The sequence below is a fragment of the Rhinoraja longicauda genome, chromosome 33 (genome assembly GCF_053455715.1).
Source record: "Rhinoraja longicauda isolate Sanriku21f chromosome 33, sRhiLon1.1, whole genome shotgun sequence".
Lineage (NCBI taxonomy): Eukaryota > Metazoa > Chordata > Chondrichthyes > Rajiformes > Arhynchobatidae > Rhinoraja > Rhinoraja longicauda.
The window spans coordinates 12,184,990-12,208,481 of record NC_135985.1 but is presented as its reverse complement, the minus strand read 5'-3'; the positions used below and the strand labels follow the sequence as shown (position 1 = coordinate 12,208,481).

General features: G+C 38.6%; 1 protein-coding gene across 1 annotated transcript in view; it reads right to left on the bottom strand.

The window, feature by feature from the left end:
* LOC144609141 (DNA-binding protein RFX7-like) overlaps positions 1-23,492 on the bottom strand; it is a 57,701-nt gene that overhangs the window by 16,788 nt on the left and 17,421 nt on the right. The window contains exons 3-7 of the mRNA XM_078427553.1: positions 16,101-16,183; positions 13,959-14,081; positions 6,089-6,205; positions 4,475-4,559; positions 72-279 (exon numbers count right to left, since the gene is read on the bottom strand). Of these exons, the coding sequence (XP_078283679.1) occupies positions 72-279; positions 4,475-4,559; positions 6,089-6,205; positions 13,959-14,081; positions 16,101-16,183 (616 nt within the window). The remainder of the gene's footprint in view (positions 1-71; positions 280-4,474; positions 4,560-6,088; positions 6,206-13,958; positions 14,082-16,100; positions 16,184-23,492) is intronic.

The window sequence follows — 23,492 nt, the reverse complement described above, 5'->3', positions numbered from 1 at the left end:
GTATATTAAACAGCAGCAAAGTAGTCTTAAAATATTTAATGGGGAGATATTCTATATACTCGATCGCTCACCTGAAGGTTCACCAGTCATCACGGACAACGCAGCAACAGATTTAGTGACAATATAGTGACTGGTGACAAGGAAGCGTGCGAGATCGACCACCGAATTAAACTTGCGAATTAATAGCTTCTGGGCCCACTCACACACCAGACTGCAAGCCGCAGATCTGACCTCTTCATCAATACACTGCAAGTGTCCTGCACAGTCTGATCCCTCAGACTAGAAAAACAAAATAATCAAACGTTAGTCTCTAATTATTAACGGAGGAAAAAAAGACACACTCCAAAAATAAGGAATATCTCTGCATGACACTCTCATCTTTTAATCACAAAAAACTATTTGAGGTTTCAGTAAGAGAAATTCAACTACTTACAAAACTTAAAATAAAAATAACATTGAGGTCAAGAATGGAGCAGCAACACAAATAATTAAATGCAAACAGATCAATTTATGAAAATGCACTCCCTCAAAAAGTACTACTGACATTTGACTTTGGGACAGATATACCCAACTCTAGATGTTATATTACACCAACCACAGACGTTTGCTGCACAAAATACCGAGGAGAGTACATTTACTTTAATGCATAAACAAGCAAATGATAACTCACTATTTTCATCGAGTACACATACATCCAAGTTCAATCACTAGATTTTCAGATTTTCTTACAAATGCAAGCAGGAAAATACCAGCAACCGAGCAATTTCTGCTCTGTAAAATCTTTTGGGAAATTAAAGAATGATAGTAAATGACAACTTGGGACAAGAGATAACAAAACGGTAACCCAGCTGTTAAACCGACACAAATTGACATTTTAAGTGCAAAGTCTGTATTACTCATTCCCTAAACAAATAACAGACAGTATATCAATCTCGATTTAAGATAAATAGCATAGAAGGGTTGGAAATAATTTCATTTTTCGAAATCCTTTGATACAAAAGAGTTTTGGGGGAAAATAATTGTTTATATTTCAAAGGAGTGTCACCGTCGGGCTCCCAAAGGAATGATAACAGAAGGGGAGAAAAGTAGTCATGCGTGGCCACTAAACAAGCTACTGGAAGTTTGAGCTGATATGGGGAATCTTATTGAAACATATAAGATTATTAAGGGGTTGGACACGTTAGAGGCAGGAAACATGTTCCCAATGTTGGGGGAGTCCACAACCAGGGGCCACAGTTTAAGAATAAGGGGTGGGCCATTTAGAACGGAGATGAGGAAAAACTTTTTCAGTCAGAGAGTTGTGAATCTGTGGAATTCTCTGCCTCAGAAGGCAGTGGAGGTCAATTCTCTGAATGCTTTCAAGAGAGCTAGATAGAGCTCTTAAGGATAGCGGAGTCAGGGAGTATGGGGAAAAGGCAGGAACGGGATTGAGAATGATCAGCCATGGTGGTGCTGGCTCGAAGGGCCTACTCCTGCACCTATTGTCTATTGTCAAGAAGCACATTCCAAGTCCAGATATGGACCTCATTCCAAAAACACATCATAACTCAAAGGTTTCTTTGTATGATAGTGTTGTCTGTATTGGCTCAACATAATGTCCCATGGTCAAACTTCTTTTTATTACTGTGCAGGAAGCTTTGAGTAGACATTTCCTGAAGATTTGCTGTCTGCACTATGAAATTGGTTGTAACTGGTGTTTAACTGTCACATGTACTGAAAATTGAACAATGAAATCCTTACTTGCAGCAGTATAACAGGTCTGTAATCACAGTACTCAACACAATAAACATAAAATGTTCAATAAATTAAAAAATAATAATTTTGGTGCCAAACAAAACTACAATGCCAGTGGTGCAACCAAAAGAGTTTGTACTTGAGTTGGCGTTTAGTGTTCAAGAGACTGAAGGTTGTTGGGAAGAAGGTGGTCCTGAACCTGGAGGTCACAGTTCGCAGGCATTTCACTCCTGTCATCTGAAAGATGCCTCAGAAAAGCAGCTAGCATCATCAAGGGCTGAAATGAGAGCATGGCCAGAGTGGGGATGCTGGCCCACTCCTGTGTATTCCAGTGTATACAAGCCTAGTCGAATCCAGGCACTTGATGATGATAGCTGCCTTTCTGAGGCAGTGCCTCGTACAGATCCCTTCGATGGTGGAGGTCAGTATTCACTGGGTGATGTCCACTACATTCAGTAATCTTCTTACCTTCCTGCACATTCGAGTTGCTGAACCGGGTCATGATGCAACCAGTCAATATGTTCTGTTTTAAGACAATGACCTCTGCTTCTGGATTCTTCCACAGGAAGAAATATTATCTTTACATCACTCTGTCAAGATTCCTCAGGATCATGCACCTTCAATTAAAATTATTTCTCACTCATCTATATTTTTTCGGATAAATGCCCATCTTATCCAACCTTACCTTATAGTTCAACCTATTCGTTCCAGGAATGAGTCCAGTAAAACTGCTCTGAATTGCTTCAATGCATTTACATCTGTCTCTCATTAAGGAGTTCTATATTGTACATGGTCCTACAGATGTGACTTTACCAAAAACCTATATAATTGAAGAAACATCTCCTTATTTTGTATTAAATTATACAGGCAATAAACTATAATATTGTTTGCTTCCTGTACCAGCATACCAGCTGTGTGCAAATCACACCATCGGACAGCCAAATTAATCCCTTGGCAATCAAAACTATGCAAACTCGCACTATTTACAGTATATGCTCCTTCATTATAGAAGTGCAAGTATTTATTCTTGGTAATGGAATATTTGTGCTTGGATGAACATGTCAGGGTTTAACATCAAGTTTGTCAACCACCTTGGACAATCTGAGATGGTTATCAAAGGAAGGGATGAAACTGGTAAGCCATGAAACAAAGTTGAAATATTCAAAACAATGCTTTAGCTCTTCAGAATAAGTACGTGAAAACAAATTCTCTTCGTAATAAATGTATAATTTTAAAAAACGAAGAGGTTCAAAGGCAGTAAAGAAAAATACACAAATGGACCATGTTAATGTGTTTTCAGATGGCATCAGCAAGCTATCTGATTTCAAATAGAAGTGTGAAGTGGGCAAATATAAATTTGTGGGAGACTCAAGGTTAATGGTGCATGAGCAGAGTACACTATCACAGATTGACTTTCAAAGGAAAAATTGGAACTGGGCAAGAGTAATCCCACTCAACCAAACAACAGAAATGGGTTCAGAAAAGCATGGCAACATCAAGTGTTTTGCATCTGAAATTTAGTTGAGCAGGACTTCTGGTTCAAATCTCCCCCGTAATCAATGCATAAAACTGGATTCAATATGGGTTGGTCGTTGATGAGACTTTTCCCAGTTTAGAAAAGGTAATCACTAAGCCTATCAATGCAAAGCTTTGAGGTACCACCCAGGACTGAGGCACCAGGGATCAAACACACTTCTGTGCCAGATCATTCTTTGATACAATGAACGTTAAAAGGGATTTGAAAAGACAAATACATGATTCAATGGAAGTCAATTAGGAAAACAAATATAAGTTTCTTCTGAAATGTCCCATTGTGATGGCTTTGACAGATCAAGAATACGAAAATTAAGGAAGTTGTTCTTGAAGTTCATGGTAAGCACCTTCTCTCTAATTCATGCATGTTCACAAGCTACGAAGATATCTCTAATTTATTACCTTATGCATTGAAATCGGGGTAAGACTAACTGAAATGGGGAAAAATGCTTCTTTTGAAACTGCTCCAAAGCTATGACCAAGTAAAAGTGCATGTTAAATAAAAGTCTGGAAAGCACATCAAATTATAGGAAGCAGAGATGGGATTGCCCTTTCTCCCCACCTCCCCAGGATGGAAATATCAAATACTAGAGGGAGGAAAGGGAAAGTTTAAAGAGATTTGCAAGGCAAGTTAATTTACACAGAGAATGGGAAGTGCCTGGAATGCACCGCTGAGATGGTCGAAGCAGATACATAAGTGTTTAAGAGGCAATTTAAAAGGCACATGAACAGACAGACAATGGAAGGAACTTTACCATGTATAGACAGATGTACAGTTTAAATTGGCATCGAAGGCATAGACATCCTGGGCTGACGGGCCCATTCCAGCACTTTTCTATATATATATTGAAGCATTCACTATACGAACAGTAAGACTTCACTAAAAAGTATAATTTACAGGAATAGCTGAGCACACAGATGTATTATATGTGATTAAGCATGAATTAATCTAACATTTAGGAGCATTCTGCAGCTGTATGAAAGCAGTTTAGAATGGTTAACATTAGGGCGGGACTTCAAGTTGGACTGAAGAGCAAATTCTCCAGATTTGTCTGCAAATTCAAGTGTGGGTGAGGTATTTGCTATCGGAATAGATAGGACTGCCACTTTCAGCTGGAATGGTGGATGACAGTTGCACACACAATATTCTTTCCAATAGTGAAGGAAGACATATCGTTATAGTTATAGCATAGTAGGAAGTCCTTACCCCTTCAGTGGTTTTGTGAAAATCCAGGCTTGGGAGTGACGGCATGTGAACAAAAGCCTTTTTCCTCAGACCACTATAGCAATATGTTTCAAGTAATTAAGGTTAATGTTTGTTTTAATATACAAAATTAAATAAAAACATCTTAGATTATAAACATTAAAAACATTATAAATTGCAAGCTTAGCCAAGCAAAATGTTAGGTTTGCCAAAAAAAAATATATAAACCAACCATAGATTGAAAACATCAACTAATTTTGATAGTTCTGTACCCTTTTTTCACCTCTATCTCCATCAATGTGGACAGACTATCGACTGACAGTCTTAAGGAGGGTTCAATACAAAATGTCACCTGTCCATTCCTTCCGAAGATGCTCGCTGATCTGCTGAATTCCTCCAGCCCTTTGTGTTTTGCCATAAATTTGAAAAATTGCTTGCATAACATTTCATGAACTATTCCAACTTTTTTCACACCCATACAAAAAATTAACTTAGAATTTATTACATGCCTACAGCGAAAACAAATCAATATTTTGTAATTTTACAAACGAGAAAATGTTACATCTTGAAGAATTCAAATAATGTGGGGAACACTGGTTATTTTTTACTCTTTCTCCAATGTTATTCTCGGTAGCCTATGCTGCAACCATGATGCCATATCAGCAAACTACTTGAACTCCACTGTTAATTCCCAATCTAATTTTAAGTACATCTGCACAGCATCAAATATTCCCAAGTGGAAACATAACAGTATGATGTTCATTTCCCCAATATTAATGTCAGAAAAGCATTATTCCATTTTTGATAAATGGCTTCTGTCTTTGAATAAGTTTTGCAACAATGTGCCGTTATGTATTATGGAGTCAAAATGATTAAAAACTGCACAAAACTTCAAATTAATTTCATGCTGAACCGTTCAGAAATGACTCCAACATGGTACAACCTTGGAGTGGATTTGAAGAATGGTCGTAATTTTAAAATAAAATGCTAACCCTGCACTACCAATCCCCTTACATAACTGTATATGGATATGGAAACATCCAAGGGACACATATTTAATGTCAAAATGTTGTCAATGACAGGAGAGTCTAATTCACAGAATGGCAACGCATTCCTCAAGGACATTATGGGCATATAACCACAATATTTTCTTTGTTCATTGTGTCCCATAATTTCAAAGCCAGGAGGGTCACACTCCATTTACAGGTGACATTTGTTTGCACCAAAGTGTCCAAGTCAATTCCAAAAATCAGGATAAACTTTATTTACAAAATTAGTACAAATTAAATTTCGTACTAGTATTGTAGGAAATAAGTAACTTCAACTAAAATGGCTTGGACCTGATGTACAAATTGACAACACTGAAAGGAAACAAAAATCTAAAAAATTAATGTCGTGCAAAATGCATTTAACATAATTGATCTGCATATAACCCGAAAGTATATGACATGCAAATGAAGTTAAACACGTCTATTTCAAAGCTTAATCATATTTGTAATACATTTCTTACTATATTCAAAAGTAACTTTCTTTTATAAAAAGGTTATTACATAAAGACATTATTATAAATCAAAATGAACAATAAGATGAAAACTTCAAAGCTACTGCAAAGGATATTTAGATTTGCCTCTTGTGCCAAGACGCCGAGCCTTCATATTTGGAAAGACATTCTTCATGATCTTCCCAAAATCAGCTGCACTTAAAGAGTTATATCCAAGATTGTCACAATAGCCTCTGGAAAACAAATTAGAATTTAATTAGGTCCGGGGGTAATTTTAGATCAGAGGCCTGCAGTCTCACTTCTTCAGATATTAAACAGTTTTTCCCCACCCACCAAATCACCATACCTTTGTCATGTGACTAATTCACAGGAGATCAACAATAGAATCATGAATTGTCACGACCGATGTTTATCTTTTTTTAAAGGCTCACCCAAACTGATAACTTGTTCTAATAAACCATATTCATTAGTCCATTTGTACCCGTGTTTGTAATGTACGTAGACTTAAACACTCCGTCAGAAAGAACTTTAATTCACAGTTTGAAAGAATAACTGACCTATAAATTGCCCTATTACATCAAAAGATGTAATAGGTTGTCTTGTGTTTAGGTAATCTTGGGAACAATCCACCATTATTAATGTGTAGTTAAGGCATCAAGCACTAAACCTGGTTCCAGAATTGAACAGCAGACTTCAGCTCCAATTGCAATGCATTAGATCTGACAAGTGAAAAATTCTGGAATTCTAAAGACAGAATGGCCAAATCATCTTAAAAAAAAATTGTACTAGAGCATTCAAATTAAAAACAAAATATCTGCCTGCCCTGCTGGGTAATTCTTTCATTTGTCGTCTTTATTTTAATTGAAAAAGGCAAGTCTGTAAAATATCTTGCATTTCAGTATGATGCATGGATCGAAGCTCTTTAACAATCGGTAACTGCAGAAACTTTTAATCAATAATTGTTCGTTCATTTTATATTTACTCGCCCATTGAACTTTAATACAGAACCCACCACATGGCCTATTAATTCAATCAGTAATGGTTGACTGTGGGTAGGTTTAAATATCATTTGTTGCATTATAGTTCATATTTACCCCCCAGATTATATTGTCCCCACCAAATGCAGAAACCACATTAAAACATGTTCTTTAAATTAAAAGCCAGTGATATTAAAAGTAAATTATGAATTGCGTGACCTTTTATGGAAATCATCGGCTCTTAGAAAATTACATCTGACAATTTTTTGTGCATAATAATGGGAAATAGAAAAGTTACTCAATACAAAACATCGTGTACATTTTCCTTAAAGGTGGCCAAAACCATATTTAAAAAGTCTAAAAAAATCCAGCGATGGAATAAGATAAAGATTCAACACAAATTTATAGTAACACAATGTAATTTAAAGCTTAAATTTACCTGCTGTGTAACAAAATACTTTAAAATTTACAATGTTGTTAATTCACTATTTGAAGAAAAAAGGAAAACGGGGGGAATTGTTCACTGTGTAAACAAATCACAATTCATAAAACTCACATATTCATAAATAAAACACCTGACAAGACGCACACTACAAAGCAATGCATGTTTGATTGGTGCTGATGATCCACCGTTCATAGTAAATACAATTTAAATGGTAGCTCTGCCAGCCAGTGAGATTTGGAACTGCTCCAATGCTCAGAAGTCTTGCTCTCATCAAGTCTTCTCCATTGAAGTGGGGGTTTACCTCTCAAATGGCTTGCTGGCCAGAGTAAGAATCGTCTTCCCCATTACTCATGAATTATAATGCATTTGGACTAAACAATGCTTGAATGTTGGTATTGACCACTATTAGGGTGTAATGATATTACAAGAAATAACTTTTCCAGGCACAATGAAACTTTCTAAAAAAGGATCCAATGCCAGTATTCTGGAACTCTGTTTTCTAAGGCATCAGAAGTCAGAAATAGTAAAGCATATTTCATAAAGTAAAGTATATGAAGATTGCAACTATTTGCCAAAAACAGGACAAATTTGCACATTTTAACCAGTAAAGTCAGATACTGAGGTGCACACACAAAATATCAGCACACACAAAATCATCAACCCAAAATATTCATATTGTGGGAAATATCTACATTAATGTACCAAAAGATAATATCTTCAGCCAATTTTGTTTAAATTAGTATGAACTGCAAAACTTTAAGATAGCTGTTGCAATATTGACAATAGATGAAAGGCAGCAATTGCTGAATAACTTGACATAACTATTTATTATTCAAGACACTCCCTTTAAATACTTTTTAAAAAACCCTGGAATTGAATTTCACCTTATCTGACTGACACATGCATCCATGTTTATGTACAAGTTAAACACTGGGAGCTAAATTCTTCCTCCAGCTTAGCATCCTTCATATTGGCAACTACTGCATGCAAATTTCTCCAACGCCTTTCAAATGCACCTCAGGGTGTTTCATTGAAACTGCAGAACTTAAGCTGCAGGCTAAATCACTACTCACTTAGTATACACAATAGGGATTTTGAAAGAAAAGCCATTTATATTACACGTTGGTGTATTTATGTACTCTATAACTGATTTGTTTAGATGCTAAGGTACTGCTGCCCTCTCATACCAGATGGCATCTCAGAAACCAAGTGGTAAGCAGATTTAGGATGTTAATACTTGGCTGAAAGGCCACATGGGAACAAGAGGTGCAGTAAGTTTTAACTTGTGGAGAGACAGACACAAAATCTTTTTGCCTGAGGACCATGTATAACGCAAAGCATGTTGTAGTATCTAAGGTGCTTCAGTAATTACACTGACCCTGACCACACGTTAAACACTGCAGAACAAGTAAATCTGCAGGAAGAGAAACAGAGCTAATGTTTCAGGGTGGAGGAGATAAAATCTGCAGGTTGGGGGAGAAGTGTGTCTCTGATAGGATAACGCAGGAGTGGCATGAGGATAAACTGTAAACAATGTTATCTTGTCAATGAGTGAATGGGAGCAAAAGAGGATACAGACAAAAAATGTATGTGCGTTGTGAAATGCAGAGTGGGAAGACTAGCCTGGCAGATCAGGCTGGGCATATTCGCCACTGTCCTTCAAACCCACCAGAGCCCTCATTTCCATTCTCTCCTTAAACCAAATGGAGACCCATTTCCCCAACTCCGTTTAAACTTGCTGGTTTATTGTGAAATTGATTATGATATGACGCAACACCAAAAAAGCGATTAAAATGCGTTGGGTTTTAACAGGGACTAACATAAACTAATGAGGAAAATCTGTTAGTTCAGCCTTTTGTGTCCTTGAAATGCCCACAAGCCTTTGAAAACTAGTAAACTGCTCAGATGCATGGTTGAAGATTATGATATGCAGTCTTAGATTATTAGCCTATGTAGGTTATTAACCTATTTTGATGTGCAATCAACATTTAAACCATCATGCCCACCAATACCAAGACTTGAATGATGTTCATGGATGGATTAATAATTGACAACGCATTTTCTCAACCAAGAATACCAAAGCAATGAGAACATGCAAAAAAATCTAAATAAAGCTGCACCATAATGTGAAAACTATTGAGGTTACAATATTTTATGCACATAAACGTGTACAAATTCAAATTTAGCTTACACTTTAACTGACCACCTAAAATTGTTTTACATTCAACTTAAACACAGAAATCATAATCATACTTTAATAGCCAAGTATGTTTTGCAACATACGAGGAATTTGTTTTTGCCATAGTTATTATACCAATAAAAAGCAACAGAACACACAAAATACATTTTAACATAAATATCCGCACAGTGACTCCTCCACATTCCTTGCTGTGATGGATGGCGCAAAAAAGTTAAACTTCTTCCCTTCTTTGATCTCCTGCAGTCAGGGGCCTCGAGTCTTCCGTTGATGGGACGATCCTGGCTCCCGTAGCCGGCGGACGGGCCTTCTGTGTCAGGGCGATCAAGCTCCTGCATCGGGGGGAATCTCAGCCCCCCTGGGGCTAGTCGAACTGTCTGCGATTTGGAGCTTCCCGACATCGGTCTCTATCCAAGACTGCGAGCTCCTCGATGTTGAAATCCGTAGGCCGCAGTTGGAGCGTCGATCCAAGGCAAGGGATCGCAGGCTCCAACGGTAAGTCCGTGGCCCCACGGTGGGGCTCAAAGTCAGTCTCGAGCAAGGCTGCCTGCTCCACGATGTTAGACCGGAGATACGATCCGGTAAACAATCGCATCTCCGGCAAGGTAAGAGATTGAAAAAAGGTTTCCCCCTCCACATAAAACAAACCAGAGAACATTAACACATACTTTTAAAACACACAAAAAATAACAAAAGACAGACCATTCACAAGGCTGCCATCGCTGATGGCGCCACCTGGTGGAATGATGACCACCATGATCATTTCACGTCCTTCCTTGGGATTAAGATGAAATACAACAGAAACTAGTATAGAGACTCTATACTAAGTGGTCAAGGTATAAGGGGGCATTTTACATTTTAAAAGTTCTCTAAACAAGGTAACTTGATAAAATTTGCTCCAAGTATTTGCTTTCACAAAGTGGGAAAATTATTTATATTTTGGCATGAATTGACCCTAACATAAGCAGAAAATCCTAATGCACAGAGATGGTGACAATACTGATGGGGGGAAAACACGAGTCATATTTATATTCAAGTTCTGTGGACTGACAAGTGCTTTCTGTAGAAAGCAAACTCAATGCTACCATTTATTTCAAGAGGGCTTGTATAGAAAAACTGGGATGTAATGCTGAGTAATATTGTGAGCAATTTTGGGCAGCATATCTGAGGAAGGATGTGCTGGCTCTGGAGAGGGTCCAGAGGAGGTGTACAAGAAAGATCCCAGGAATGTAGGTTAACCTACAATGAGCGCATGTCGGCACTAGGCATGTACTCGCTGGAGTTTAGAAGAATGAGGGGGGACCTCATTGAAACGCAGAATAGTGAAAGGCTTGGATAGGATGGATGTGGAGAGGATGTTTCCACTAGAGGGAGAGTCTAGGAAGAGAGGTCAGAACCTCAGAATTAAAGGACATTCTTTTAGGAAGGAGATGAAGAGAAATTTATTTAGTCAGAGGGTGGTGAATCTGTGGAATTCTTTGCCACTGAAGGCTGTGGAGGCCAAGTCAGTGGATATTTTTATGGCAGAGATAGATAGATTCTTGATTAATACAAGTGTCAGAGGTTATGGGGAGACGACAGGAGAATGGGGTTAGGAGAGATAGATCAGCCATGATTGAATGGCTGAGTTGACTTGATGGGCCGAATGGCCTAATTATATTCCCATCACTTATGACAAGGAACTTCCGTTCCTTTGTAAAATGATTGCATGAACAAATACTCAATTGAAAAGCAAAAATCTGCAGATGCTGGATATCAGACTAAATCACCTTTGTCCTTTTAATTTTCTGTGATTCCATCTGAAATAAAAAATTATGGTAAACTCGACAGATCCATCTGCATTAGTGGTGACAAATAAAATCACAGTTTTACAAACTAAGACAAACATTCAGCCAAATTGACATTGCTCTTATATTTCCATTGAACGATGAACAATATCCAATTGGTCAAATAAAGAACTGCTCATCATCCGAAATCACATCACTGAAATTAAGGGCCAAAATTAATAGTTTTAAATTCAGTTTGCCACCACGAGCACTGACATTGTTGTTCTTATAAGTAAGTTCCAGTCTGAACTGAACAGAGTGATGTTCCATTTCATGAATAGGAATAGCAATGGGTCTTTGTGCCACAAAGACTCTCAACAAACCTGCTAAAAAATTGCAGCTAATCAGTCACAAAACTGCATTGCAGATACAGGGCAGCTGGAAACCATTTCATTAGAACAATTTATGGTTGCGCTTTCGGCATTTCTGGACAAACCTTTCCCACTTCAACAATCGAAAATGTTTAAACCTCAGAAGTTATCCCATCCTCAGGCTGCCTGCAAATCTTGTAGTTAACAAAGTCCTTGTTGGAAGCATTCATTGTGATGTACTCCAGTTACCAAATGACTCTGCACAACATTTCTACAACTATTATATCAATCAGATTCTGCTGTTATTACTTGTCTCTTTACAGCAAAGATCACATGATAGGAAAGACTATAGGAGGATTCAGGAATTTACAAAGATGTTGCCCAGACAGGAAAATTGAACCAGGAACTGAAAACTGGATAACCAATGGTTATTTTCATTAGCAATATGACCGAGGAAAGACCATTTTAAAATTAATGGCCTGGTAGGATAAATGGGAATGATCCACGTTCTTCAGCAGAAGGGTCAAAAGTCAGGGTGTACGGATTTAAGGTGGAGGAATTAGAGTGCCGAGTACTCACTGCCTAAAATGAGTGTACAGATAAAACACTCATCACGCATAAACAATACTTAGATGATTACTTGAAGAGCCCTGACCTGTTGAGTTATGGATCTCGGGGAACTTGATTTTCATAATGGTCATCCTCTGTGTTCCAAATTATTTATGATTTTATCAATCTTTAAAATGAAGTAATTTCACAAAAAAAATGTATGGAAAGTTAGAGGTATGTTGTGGGCAGATAATCCTTCAACTAACTCACCTGCTTTCAGGCACAACTACCTTGTATAAATAATAACCAAATTTTAAAAGTAAAATGCCATGGATGCTTGAAATCTGAAATAAAACCAGAATATTCTAGACATTCTTAGCAGCTCAGGTAGTATCTGTGGAGAGAAAAACAGTTAAGTTTTAGGTTGATGATTTGACGTTTTCAGTATTTACCTCATTTTATGATTCCAAATTATGAAAAATAGCTGGACTAATCATGATCATTTTTTGGTGGCTCCAAGTGAAATCACTGTCATAGATCATAGATCATCTGACACTTTGAAAGTGAAGTTCAAGATAACTGTAGGTCTGTGAAGTGCCAAAGTTTACAACTTTATGACAGATCGAGAGAGTCAGTATTACTGTGTTTTCCCTAACATTATATTATTTGGGTCAGGAGAAGTTTGATTTGGGGGAGGGGAGGGGTGGAGAGAGGGAAGAGAAAGCGAAAAAGCTTAAAACACACTGGGTCTCTTGGATTTTGTCCCAGGTGTCAGTCGTGAAGAAAGGCGAGGGCACAGTGATTTGGATGGGTAATTGTATCTGCCTCAACAGCTCGTTCCAGATGCAGACTGAATTCAGTGAATACACGAATGCAGGGCTCCGAGGGGTGCTAAAACGGCTCGATTTTTTTCAAATGTAACTAAATCCTGTCAGGGACATTTAAGGCCAAAGGCCTCAGTGCTGCCAGAGGCCGAGTCACCATCCCTCAATAATGCTGGATTCTGACATCTGGTGAGCCAACAGCACTTGCCTTCACCATCTGGCCTAACTAAGTATGGCCTCGGGCAGACAGTAGACTGCAAATTCAGCAAGGGAGAACCAGGTTTAATCAAAGTATTGGTAATGTAGTTTACAAAATGCAAACATAACTACAAAATATGCTATTTGCCTCCAGGTATTGCATTCTTCTTTAGTTGTAACCAAATTATTTTATAGCTCCTCACATCTTTTCATAGATGCTCTCTCAGCTGAAGATCTAATATCCTGAAAAATAGGTTGTCTTTTTAACAACGGATAACAAAGAATATTACGGTCAAATCATTGCTCCTCTATGTATTTATGTTTTCATAACCATGATTAGATCAATATTTAAAAAATTATCAAAAGGGAAGAAACTCAATTATCTGTTGTTATGGCTCTGTCCCATAACATTAAAGAATAATAGAAAAATCTGTGAGAGTAAAAAAGATTGAAGATAATAATTCAACGGACTAATCTTGAAGAAATCTAAATTATCCTCAATTAGAAAAAATTGTAGAACATTTATATATCGCTTAAGTTATGCATACTGCAAAGAAGCTCTTCACCGATGCATCATTTATAAATTACAATCCAAATTTAAAGTACATCTGTAATCTATATTTCCCTTGGTTATTTAGGGTTTCTAATGTAATACCTACTTGTATTCGTCATAAACCTCTTGCTTGGGCAATGAAGTATCTGAGTGGTCCTCCAAATGATTTTGGATCCAGTTACACGCATGCATTTGTAGAGTACGGCTGGACGACAAAGAGCTTAGATTGCTGGAAAAACGAAGAAATGTTAGCATGGTTGCAACATGCAAACTAAGCAAGCTGCACAGGGAAGGTTTTCTGGTTTTAAGAAACAAGCAAAAAGTTACTATTAAATCTAACCTTTTGGAATTTGTGACAAGTTAATTAATTTATGAATTAATTACTAAGGCAATTTCTCATAATACAATTTCAATTATTTCTTACAGTAAAGATTTCTGAAATAAAGTTAATAGCTTTTAACATTTTAATATGTTTTCCTTATTCCAGTTGCTAATAAATCAGGAAAACCAAGTCAAACTATTTTTTTTAATAACAGTTGTCTATTTGAATTTTTAAAAGCTTACTTGTAATAATTATATTCCTCAATATTTATTATAGTCTACAAAATAGATTAGAAATATATGTTACTGAGGCTGATTACGCTGCAGGAATAAAGCTCAAAGGAAGCAGATTTTCTAACCCTAGCCCAACATAAAATGCAAGAAAAATCATACTGATTGTTTATAACTGCATTACAATTTTGATGAATGATGTAATAAATCTGGTGCTCCTACAGTAAAGCTAACTTTTGACCTGGGTCGAATGGCCTAATCAGTATTCTTGCTTTATAATTGTACAGCAGTTACAACAGTGAAATAGACTGCTTGACCCAAAAGGATATATTTGGAATTGAACTTCGCACTGATTCTTCTGCAAACCCAATATATTTTTCATTCCTTACTCCCTCATATATATCTAGCTTCTTCTTAAATGCCTCATCTACTTTTTTTAAATGGTAAGTGCCACATGCTAAACACTACATAAAGTATTATTTCCAGAATTCCCTTTTGGATTAATTGCGATGGTCTCTCATTTATGACCCCTCCATATTATTCTTGCTCTCGTAGTAAAAACCCTCCAATCAAACCCTTTCAACGAGTTTCAATGGGATGTTTATCTTCTATTTTCTAGAAGATACACAGCAAATCCCATTAAACTGATTGTTTATGGTTATTTTAGACTGATAACAATTTGCACATTTCAAATGCAGATAATACCTGGAGCCAATTCCAGAGCTACATGTGAACAGTAAACTTGAAGTAACGTGCCATTTAAACAGCTGAAAATGATCAAGCTACCAGACCTCAAAACTGCTACTTACAGCTGCATGATTTGTTAAAGGAAACCAATCATGCAGTAGTTTTGATGAAATTATTTCAACGTGTTAATTAACACAGTTAACATTATGATGGACTGCAGAGTCCAAGCGAAGAACTTGGTCCAGTTTTCTCTTTGCCTACTCCCACGTATTTTGCAATTTGGGCAAACGACATATTCATCTATTGGTGGAGAATGAACAAGGAGGCATTTTCTTCCATATTATTGCCTCCAGGACTGTCTGCTGCCAAAAAGAAGTATTTTTCTAAATTTATCAAATCTATTTTCAAGCAACCTCTCAGCCTGAAAGACCACTAAGACTTCCCATCTGAAATAGTTTCCCTTTCAACTTGTAGAGCAAGGATAAGATTAGAAACTTAGCAGTGCGAATTTTCTGCTACATATATCAACGCCAGACTGTGCTTCAAACTGTAGTATCCTGCTGAAAAATGTTCTGAAAATTGGTCAGGGTTCATCAATTCAAGAGCATAATGTCAAAAGATATAGAGTAAAATCAATAATTAACACAAACTGTTTTAAAACTCAAGTTTTTAATGAGCAGTGCACAAAAGGTTAAGTTATTCACTTGTGGATCCTACGAATATCATAACATGATAAATATAGGCTGCTAAAATTAAGCTTATGAGCCACTATTCCAACTTGCCTGGAACAAAGTACTTTTTCTTGTTCAAAATAATTAAACGGCACCTCTTTTCTATTTGACTGTTGTTACTCAGCATCTGTTTATAGCAAAATTATTGATTCCTCTTTGAAGTTTAATTGACGTGAGCATTTGTTGTTGCTTATTTTCTATAAGTAGTTACTATTTATAAACATATAGTCCCTTGAAAAGCTATATAAAGAGTAACAGAATATCCATGTTGGCTTTACCTTTTGTTTCCATTGCTGGGACCAGAAGGCAACTGAAGGTAGAGGTAGAGTTTTTCTGGATCTGTAAACTTCATCACTTCTTGCTAAAAGCAAAAAATAAAAAACTGCATTGGAAGTACAAATGGCTTTTAGAAAATAAGTGGCACAGACATGTGAAGTGCAAAGCAAATCCCACACTTCAGAGCTAAATGTCACATCAAATCTGTGTCAACCAATGGAAAGCACCAGGCAAAAGATGATCGGCCTCTCCAAAAAACAGTGCATGCCATACGATAAATTTCCATCCCCCATTACAGTGTTTCTTTTGCCAAACATCATAAATCTGTATGTTATGGTTACCATTTGTTAATTAAAATGGTTCCCTCCATCGACACTTTTCCTTTAAGGGTTTAGTTTTAGCGATAGAGTGATAAAACAGGCCCTTTGGACAATGTATCCTTGCCGACCATTGATCACCCAGTCACGCTTGTTCTATGTTATCCCACTTATACATCCACTCCCTGCACACTAGGAGCAATTTATAGATGCCAATTAACTAAAAAATCTGAACGTCTTCGGGATGTGAAAGACAACCAGAGCACCCGGAGGAAACCCATGCGGTCACAGGGAGAACATGCAAACTCCACCCAAAACAGCACCCAAGGTCTGGATTGAACCTGGGTCTTTAGCACGGTACGGCACCGGCTGTGCCACCGTGTCCCCCTCAAATACATAAAGCCCTTGCCCCAAACACGTAAACTCTAAAAGCAGGTATACTCAGCTTCAAGTCACTAGACCTAACTCAATGGATGCATCCCCAGTTCCTTTCTGGTGCATGTGCCAAAAAACCCATCACTCCAAAAATGTGGTGCCGAGAACTGAATGTTGAAGCGCAACCTCTGATTTACAAAATTTTAACATGATTTTCTTGATTTTATACTTTATATTTACAAAGTGAGACATTTTGTTTGTTATCACTTTTACTTCTACATTCTGGACAGTTAGATAAATTCACCTCTGCTGTTGGCAAATTCTACGTAACACTTTTTCGGATGCTCGATATTTAAGTCTAAATTATATGGTTTAAATCCTTATCTTGTCAAAGACAAGAGTCACGCAATTTGGAAAGAATATGGGAAACTTAAATATTGGGGATGATCATGGATTTGATGAGTTATTGTCAAGAAAAAAATCGTAAAAGGTGAAAAAATAGGGCAGGACTTACTTTTGTAAAATTAAACAGTGTAGGAAAGGCTAAAGATACCAATGACTATTAAAAGAAAACTAATACAAATCACAAAAGTATTTTCAACTTTTTACGTTGAAATTTTTGTTCTCCTTACCAGACTGTATAGCCAACACCATTAAAATTTAGAACAAATCAATTTTTTTTTAAACAAACAAACTGTCATAAACTTGTGTAGGAAAGAACTGCAGATGCTGGTTTAAATCAAAGGTAGGCACAAAATGCTGGAGTAACTCAGCGGAGTTCATACAAAATGCTGTAAAGGTCAACTATTGGGAATGGAGAAAAGATTAAAAGAATTGGTGGGCCAGAGGGCCTGTTTCCATGCTGTATCTTTCAGTCGTTCAATCAATTCATTAAAATCCAACAAAAATGATAATGTGGATAAGGTAGAATGAATTGCGAAGGAAAATACATCAAATGATCTTTACTAGGAAGAAAAAGATGAAATTTACTTGCCCAAGATACCAATTAGCATGCTATTGTGGGAAATGTGCTTTTGGACAATATATTAATGTTACGCCCAGTAGCGCAGATAAACCTCTGACAGGCTAACATTTTGAAATATGTTCCCCATTAACTTAATGGGCAACAAATTAATATTTACCATGGGTAATCAGCTTTAAATTTCTAGTTACACTGAAATAGCTGAATTAATTTAAGATTTTAAATTGTCTTTTGTTGACAGAACTATTAAACTGTTTAAAATGGAGCATACCTAATCACAAAACAGCGAAGAAAAAAACCTAGCATTTATAAAATGCATTTCACAATCTCCAGATGTCTCAAAGACATTTACAGCCAATGAAAAAAATCTTAAAATGTGTAGTAAACGAGCTGAAACACAGCAGCCAATTTGCACACAGCTGGATCCCATTAAATACACTGTGGGCACTGTGGTAATAACTACACAATCACTTTTAGTTGCCCAGTTTACTGGTGTTATCTCACCTACTTACTCTTCAAGCTTATATCCCCTTCTTTGTGACTCCACCACTGAAAACATCCTAATATCTACTCAGAAAACTGGCCAAAGGATCTTGCATGTTTGAATAACATCCCCACTCATTCTTCTGAACTCCAAGGAATATAGACCCCAATTATTTATTCCCTCTTGGTTGGACAACCCATTCACTCCAGCAATTAGCGAAGGTGGGAGACTGTTTCCGGGGGGAGTGGACGTGGACTACAGGAGACCCCAGTGGCTGTGCCTATTGCAAATAGGTATACCCTCTTGGGAACTGTCGGGGCAGAAGACGTTTCCAGTCCGAGTGGCGGACCTGTTGGCAAGGATACACGACAGGGGAGACCGAAGTCTGGAAGAGCCGTAGTGGTCGGTGACTCCATAGTCCGAGGGACGGATAGAAGATTCTGTGGCAGCAGGAGGGACTTGAGGATGGTCTGTTGCCTCCCTGGTGCCAGGGTTCAACACATCACAGACCGGCTTCAGAAAATCCTAGCAAGGGAAGGCGATCAACCTGAAGTCGTTGTGCACGTGGGCACGAATGACGTCGGGCGGAAGAGGAAGGAGGTGCTACAGCGGGAGTTTAGAGAGTTGGGAAAAACGCTGAGAAGTAGGACGTCGAAGGTAGTTATCTCTGGACTGCTACCGGTACCTCGTGCTGGTGAGGCCAGGAACAGAGAGATAGAGGGTATGAATTTATGGCTGAGGGACTGGTGCAGAGAGCAGGGATTTCGATTTCTGGACCACTGGGATCTCTTCTGGGCTAGGGGTGACTTGTACAAAAGGGACGGGTTGCATCTTAACAGCAGGGGGACAAACATTCTGGCAGGCAGGTTTGCTAGTGTGACACCTGTGGCTTTAAACTAAGTAGTGGGGGGGAGGGGTTAACAAATTGTGAATATGAAGATGAGGTAAAAGGGAATACAGGAGATATTGCAAAAGACTCTCGGAAGAATGGGAACAGAAGTTCTAGAGCGGAAAAGAAATTAAGGGCAGGGCCAATTGTGAACGATGTGAGAGGGGAGGTAAATACAGAAGTTAAAGTGTTGTACTTAAATGCGCGTAGTATAAAAAATAAAGTGGATGAGCTTGAGGCTCAGTTAGTCATGGGCAAGTATGATGTTGTAGGGATCACTGAGACATGGCTACAAGAGGACCAGGGCTGGGAACTGAATATTCAGGGGTACACAACGTATAGAAAAGACAGACAGGTGGGCAGAGGGGGTGGGGTTGCTCTGATGGTAAGGAATGATATTCATTCCCTTGCAAGGGGTGACATAGAATCAGGAGATGTTGAATCAGTATGGATAGAAATGAGAAATTGTAAGGGTAAAAAGACCCTAATGGGAGTTATCTATAGGCCCCCAAACAGTAGCCTCGACTTAGGGTGCAAGTTAAATCAGGAGATAAAATTGGCGTGTCAAAAATGTAATGCTACGGTGGTTATGGGAGATTTCAACATGCAGGTAGACTGGGAAAATCAGGTTGGAAATGGACCCCAGGAAAGAGAGTTTGTAGAGTGCCTTCGAGATGGATTCTTAGAACAGCTTGTACTGGAGCCTACCAGGGAGAAGGCAATTCTGGATTTAGTGTTGTGTAATGATCCTGATCTGATAAGGGGACTAGAGGTAAAAGAGCCATTAGGAGGCAGTGATCACAACATGATAAGTTTTACTCTGCAAATGGAAAGGCAGAAGGGAAAATCGGAAGTGTCGGTATTGCAGTATAGCAAAGGGGATTACAGAGGCATGAGGCGGGAGCTGGCCAAAATTGATTGGAAGGAGGCCCTAGCAGGGAAGACGGTAGAACAGCAATGGCAGGTATTCCTGGGAATAATGCAGAGGTTGCAGGATCAATTTATTCCAAAGAGGTGGAAAGACTCTAAGGGGAGTAAGAGACACCTGTGGCTGACAAGGGAAGTCAGGGACAGCATAAAAATTAAGGAGAGGAAGTATAACATAGCAAAGAAGAGTGGGAAGACAGAGGATTGGGACTCTTTTAAAGAGCAACAAAAGTTAACTAAAAAGGCAATAGGAGGAGAAAAGATGAGGTACGAGGGTAAACTAGCCAATAATATAAAGGAGGATAGCAAAAGTTTTTTTAGGTACGTGAAGAGGAAAAAAATAGTCAAGGCAAATGTGGGTCCCTTGAAGACAGAAGCAGGGGAATTTATTATGGGGAACAAAGAAATGGCAGACGAGTTAAACCGTTACTTTGGATCTGTCTTCACTGAGGAAGATACACACAATCTCCCAAATGTTCTAGGGGCTGGAGAACCTAGGGTGATGGAGGAACTGAAGGAAATCCACATTAGGCAGGAAATGGTTTTGGGTAGACTGATGGGACTGAAGGCTGATAAATCCCCAGGGCCTGATGGTCTGCATCCCAGAGTACTTAAGGAGGTGGCTCTAGAAATAGTGGAAGCATTGGAGATCATTTTTCAATGTTCTATAGATTCAGGATCAGTTCCTGTGGATTGGAGAATAGCAAATGTTATCCCACTTTTTAAGAAAGGAGGGAGAGAGAAAACGGGTAATTATAGACCAGTTAGTCTGACATCAGTGGTGGGGAAAATGCTGGAGTCAATTATAAAAGACGAAATTGCTGAGCATTTGGATAGCAGTAACGGGATCGTTCCGAGTCAGCATGGATTTACGAAGGGGAAATCATGCTTGACAAATCTACTGGAATTTTTTGAGGATGTAACTAGGAAAATTGACAAGGGAGAGTCAGTGGATGTGGTGTACCTCGACTTTCAGAAAGCCTTCGACAAGGTCCCACATAGGAGATTAGTGGGCAAAATTAGGGCACATGGTATTGGGGGTAGGGTACTGACATGGATAGAAAATTGGTTAACAGACAGAAAGCAAAGAGTGGGGATAAATGGGTCCCTTTCGGAATGGCAGGCAGTGACCAGTGGGGTACCGCAAGGTTCGGTGCTGGGACCCCAGCTATTTACGATATACATTAATGACTTAGACGAAGGGATTAAAAGTACCATTAGCAAATTTGCAGATGATACTAAGTTGGGGGGTAGTGTGAATTGTGAGGAAGATGCAATAAGGCTGCAGGGTGACCTGGACAGGTTGTGTGAGTGGGCGGATACATGGCAGATGCAGTTTAATGTAGATAAGTGTGAGGTTATTCACTTTGGAAGTAAGAATAGAAAGGCAGATTATTATCTGAATGGTGTCAAGTTAGGAGGAGGGGGGGTTCAACGAGATCTGGGTGTCCTAGTGCATCAGTCAATGAAAGGAAGCATGCAGGTTCAGCAGGCAGTGAAGAAAGCCAATGGAATGTTGGCCTTCGTAACAAGAGGAGTTGAGTATAGGAGCAAAGAGGTCCTTCTACAGTTGTACCGGGCCCTGGTGAGACCGCACCTGGAGTACTGTGTGCAGTTTTGGTCTCCAAATTTGAGGAAGGATATTCTTGCTATGGAGGGCGTGCAGCGTAGGTTCACTAGATTAATTCCCGGAATGGCGGGACTGTCGTATGTTGAAAGGCTGGAGCGATTGGGCTTGTATACACTGGAATTTAGAAGGATGAGGGGGGATCTTATTGAAACATATAAGATAATTAGGGGATTGGACACATTAGAGGCAGATAACATGTTCCCAATGTTGGGGGAGTCCAGAACAAGGGGCCACAGTTTGAGAATAAGGGGTAGGCCATTTAGAACGGAGATGAGGAAGAACTTTTTCAGTCAGAGGGTGGTGAAGGTGTGGAATTCTCTGCCTCAGAAGGCAGTGGAGGCCAGTTCGTTGGATGCTTTCAAGAGAGAGCTGGATAGAGCTCTTAAGGATAGCGGAGTGAGGGGGTATGGGGAGAAGGCAGGAACGGGGTACTGATTGATAGTGATCAGCCATGATCGCATTGAATGGCGGTGCTGGCTCGAAGGGCTGAATGGCCTACTCCTGCACCTATTGTCTATTGTCTATTGAATCTCCATTGCACTGTCTCCAATGTCATGACATTTCTTTTTAGATAGGGGCCAAAACAGGTCAAGGAAGGGAAAACAGGTTAGGTAAGGGAAAACCAAAATAGTATTCTAAGTGACTAACACCTGGTACAATTGTAACAAAACCTCCCCATTTTTCAACTCCAACCCCATTGCAATGAACCCCAAATATAGTTTATTGTCTTAATTTCTTTTTTATCCTGCCTGCTAGCCTTTCATAATTCATGCTCTAAAACATCTGGATACCTCTATACCTCACTCACTTGCAGTCTCTCTCCATTTAGATAATAATCCGCCATGTTGATTTCTCTTACCGAAGCCCATGACCCCACACTTTCCAACTCAACTTTCCAATCTTTTGCCCACTCAATATTTCTTTAATCCGGTATCATTACCACAGCTTCTCCTTCCACCTACATTGGCAAATTCGGAAATTTGACAAACCGTCCATTCCACTAGGTTGTTAATATAAATAGCGAACAATTACGGGCCAAGAACTGATCCCTGTAGTACTCCACCAGTTACCTCCTTCCAGTCTGAAAAGTACCCATTTATTTAAATTATTTTCCATGTCAGCCAGTTTTCCATCCATTCTAATTCATTTCCTCTGATACCACAGACTTCTTTACCAGATATGGTGAGGTCCAAATCAAAGCATTACTTGTTGGGAGAGCTTGGATAGGCTGATTTTATTTTCACCGGAGTGAAGGAGGTTGAGGGTTGACTTTAGAGGTTTACTAGAGTAAAAGAGTTTTACTAGAGGGCATAGGTCTAGGGAACGAGGGGTAAAATTTAAAGGAGATCTGAGGAGCAACTTTCTTTCCACACAAAGGGTGGTGCTTATATGGAACAAACTAACAGAGGACATGGTCGAGGTAGATATATATATTTTTTAAATTAATGCAGGTAAATGGGATCAGTGTAGATATGCATCATAGTCAGCATGGGCACATTAGACCAAAGGGACAGTTTTTATGCTGTCAAACTCCATGACTATTTTAAATAAACGCTAAACCATGATGGTACATAATTGAAGAACACAAACTTATCCTGCAACTAAATGGTAATAATATAATTCAACCAGTTAAACCAAATGTTTCCACTGGCAAAATTTCAAATAGCTTCTCTTTCAAGCTCCAAATACAATTTCCCAGGCAAATACAAAACACCTCAGCTACAGGAGAATTAAAGTCTCTGTAAGACCAAATGGAGGAATTAGATTTGCCATCTTGACAGGATTGTAGC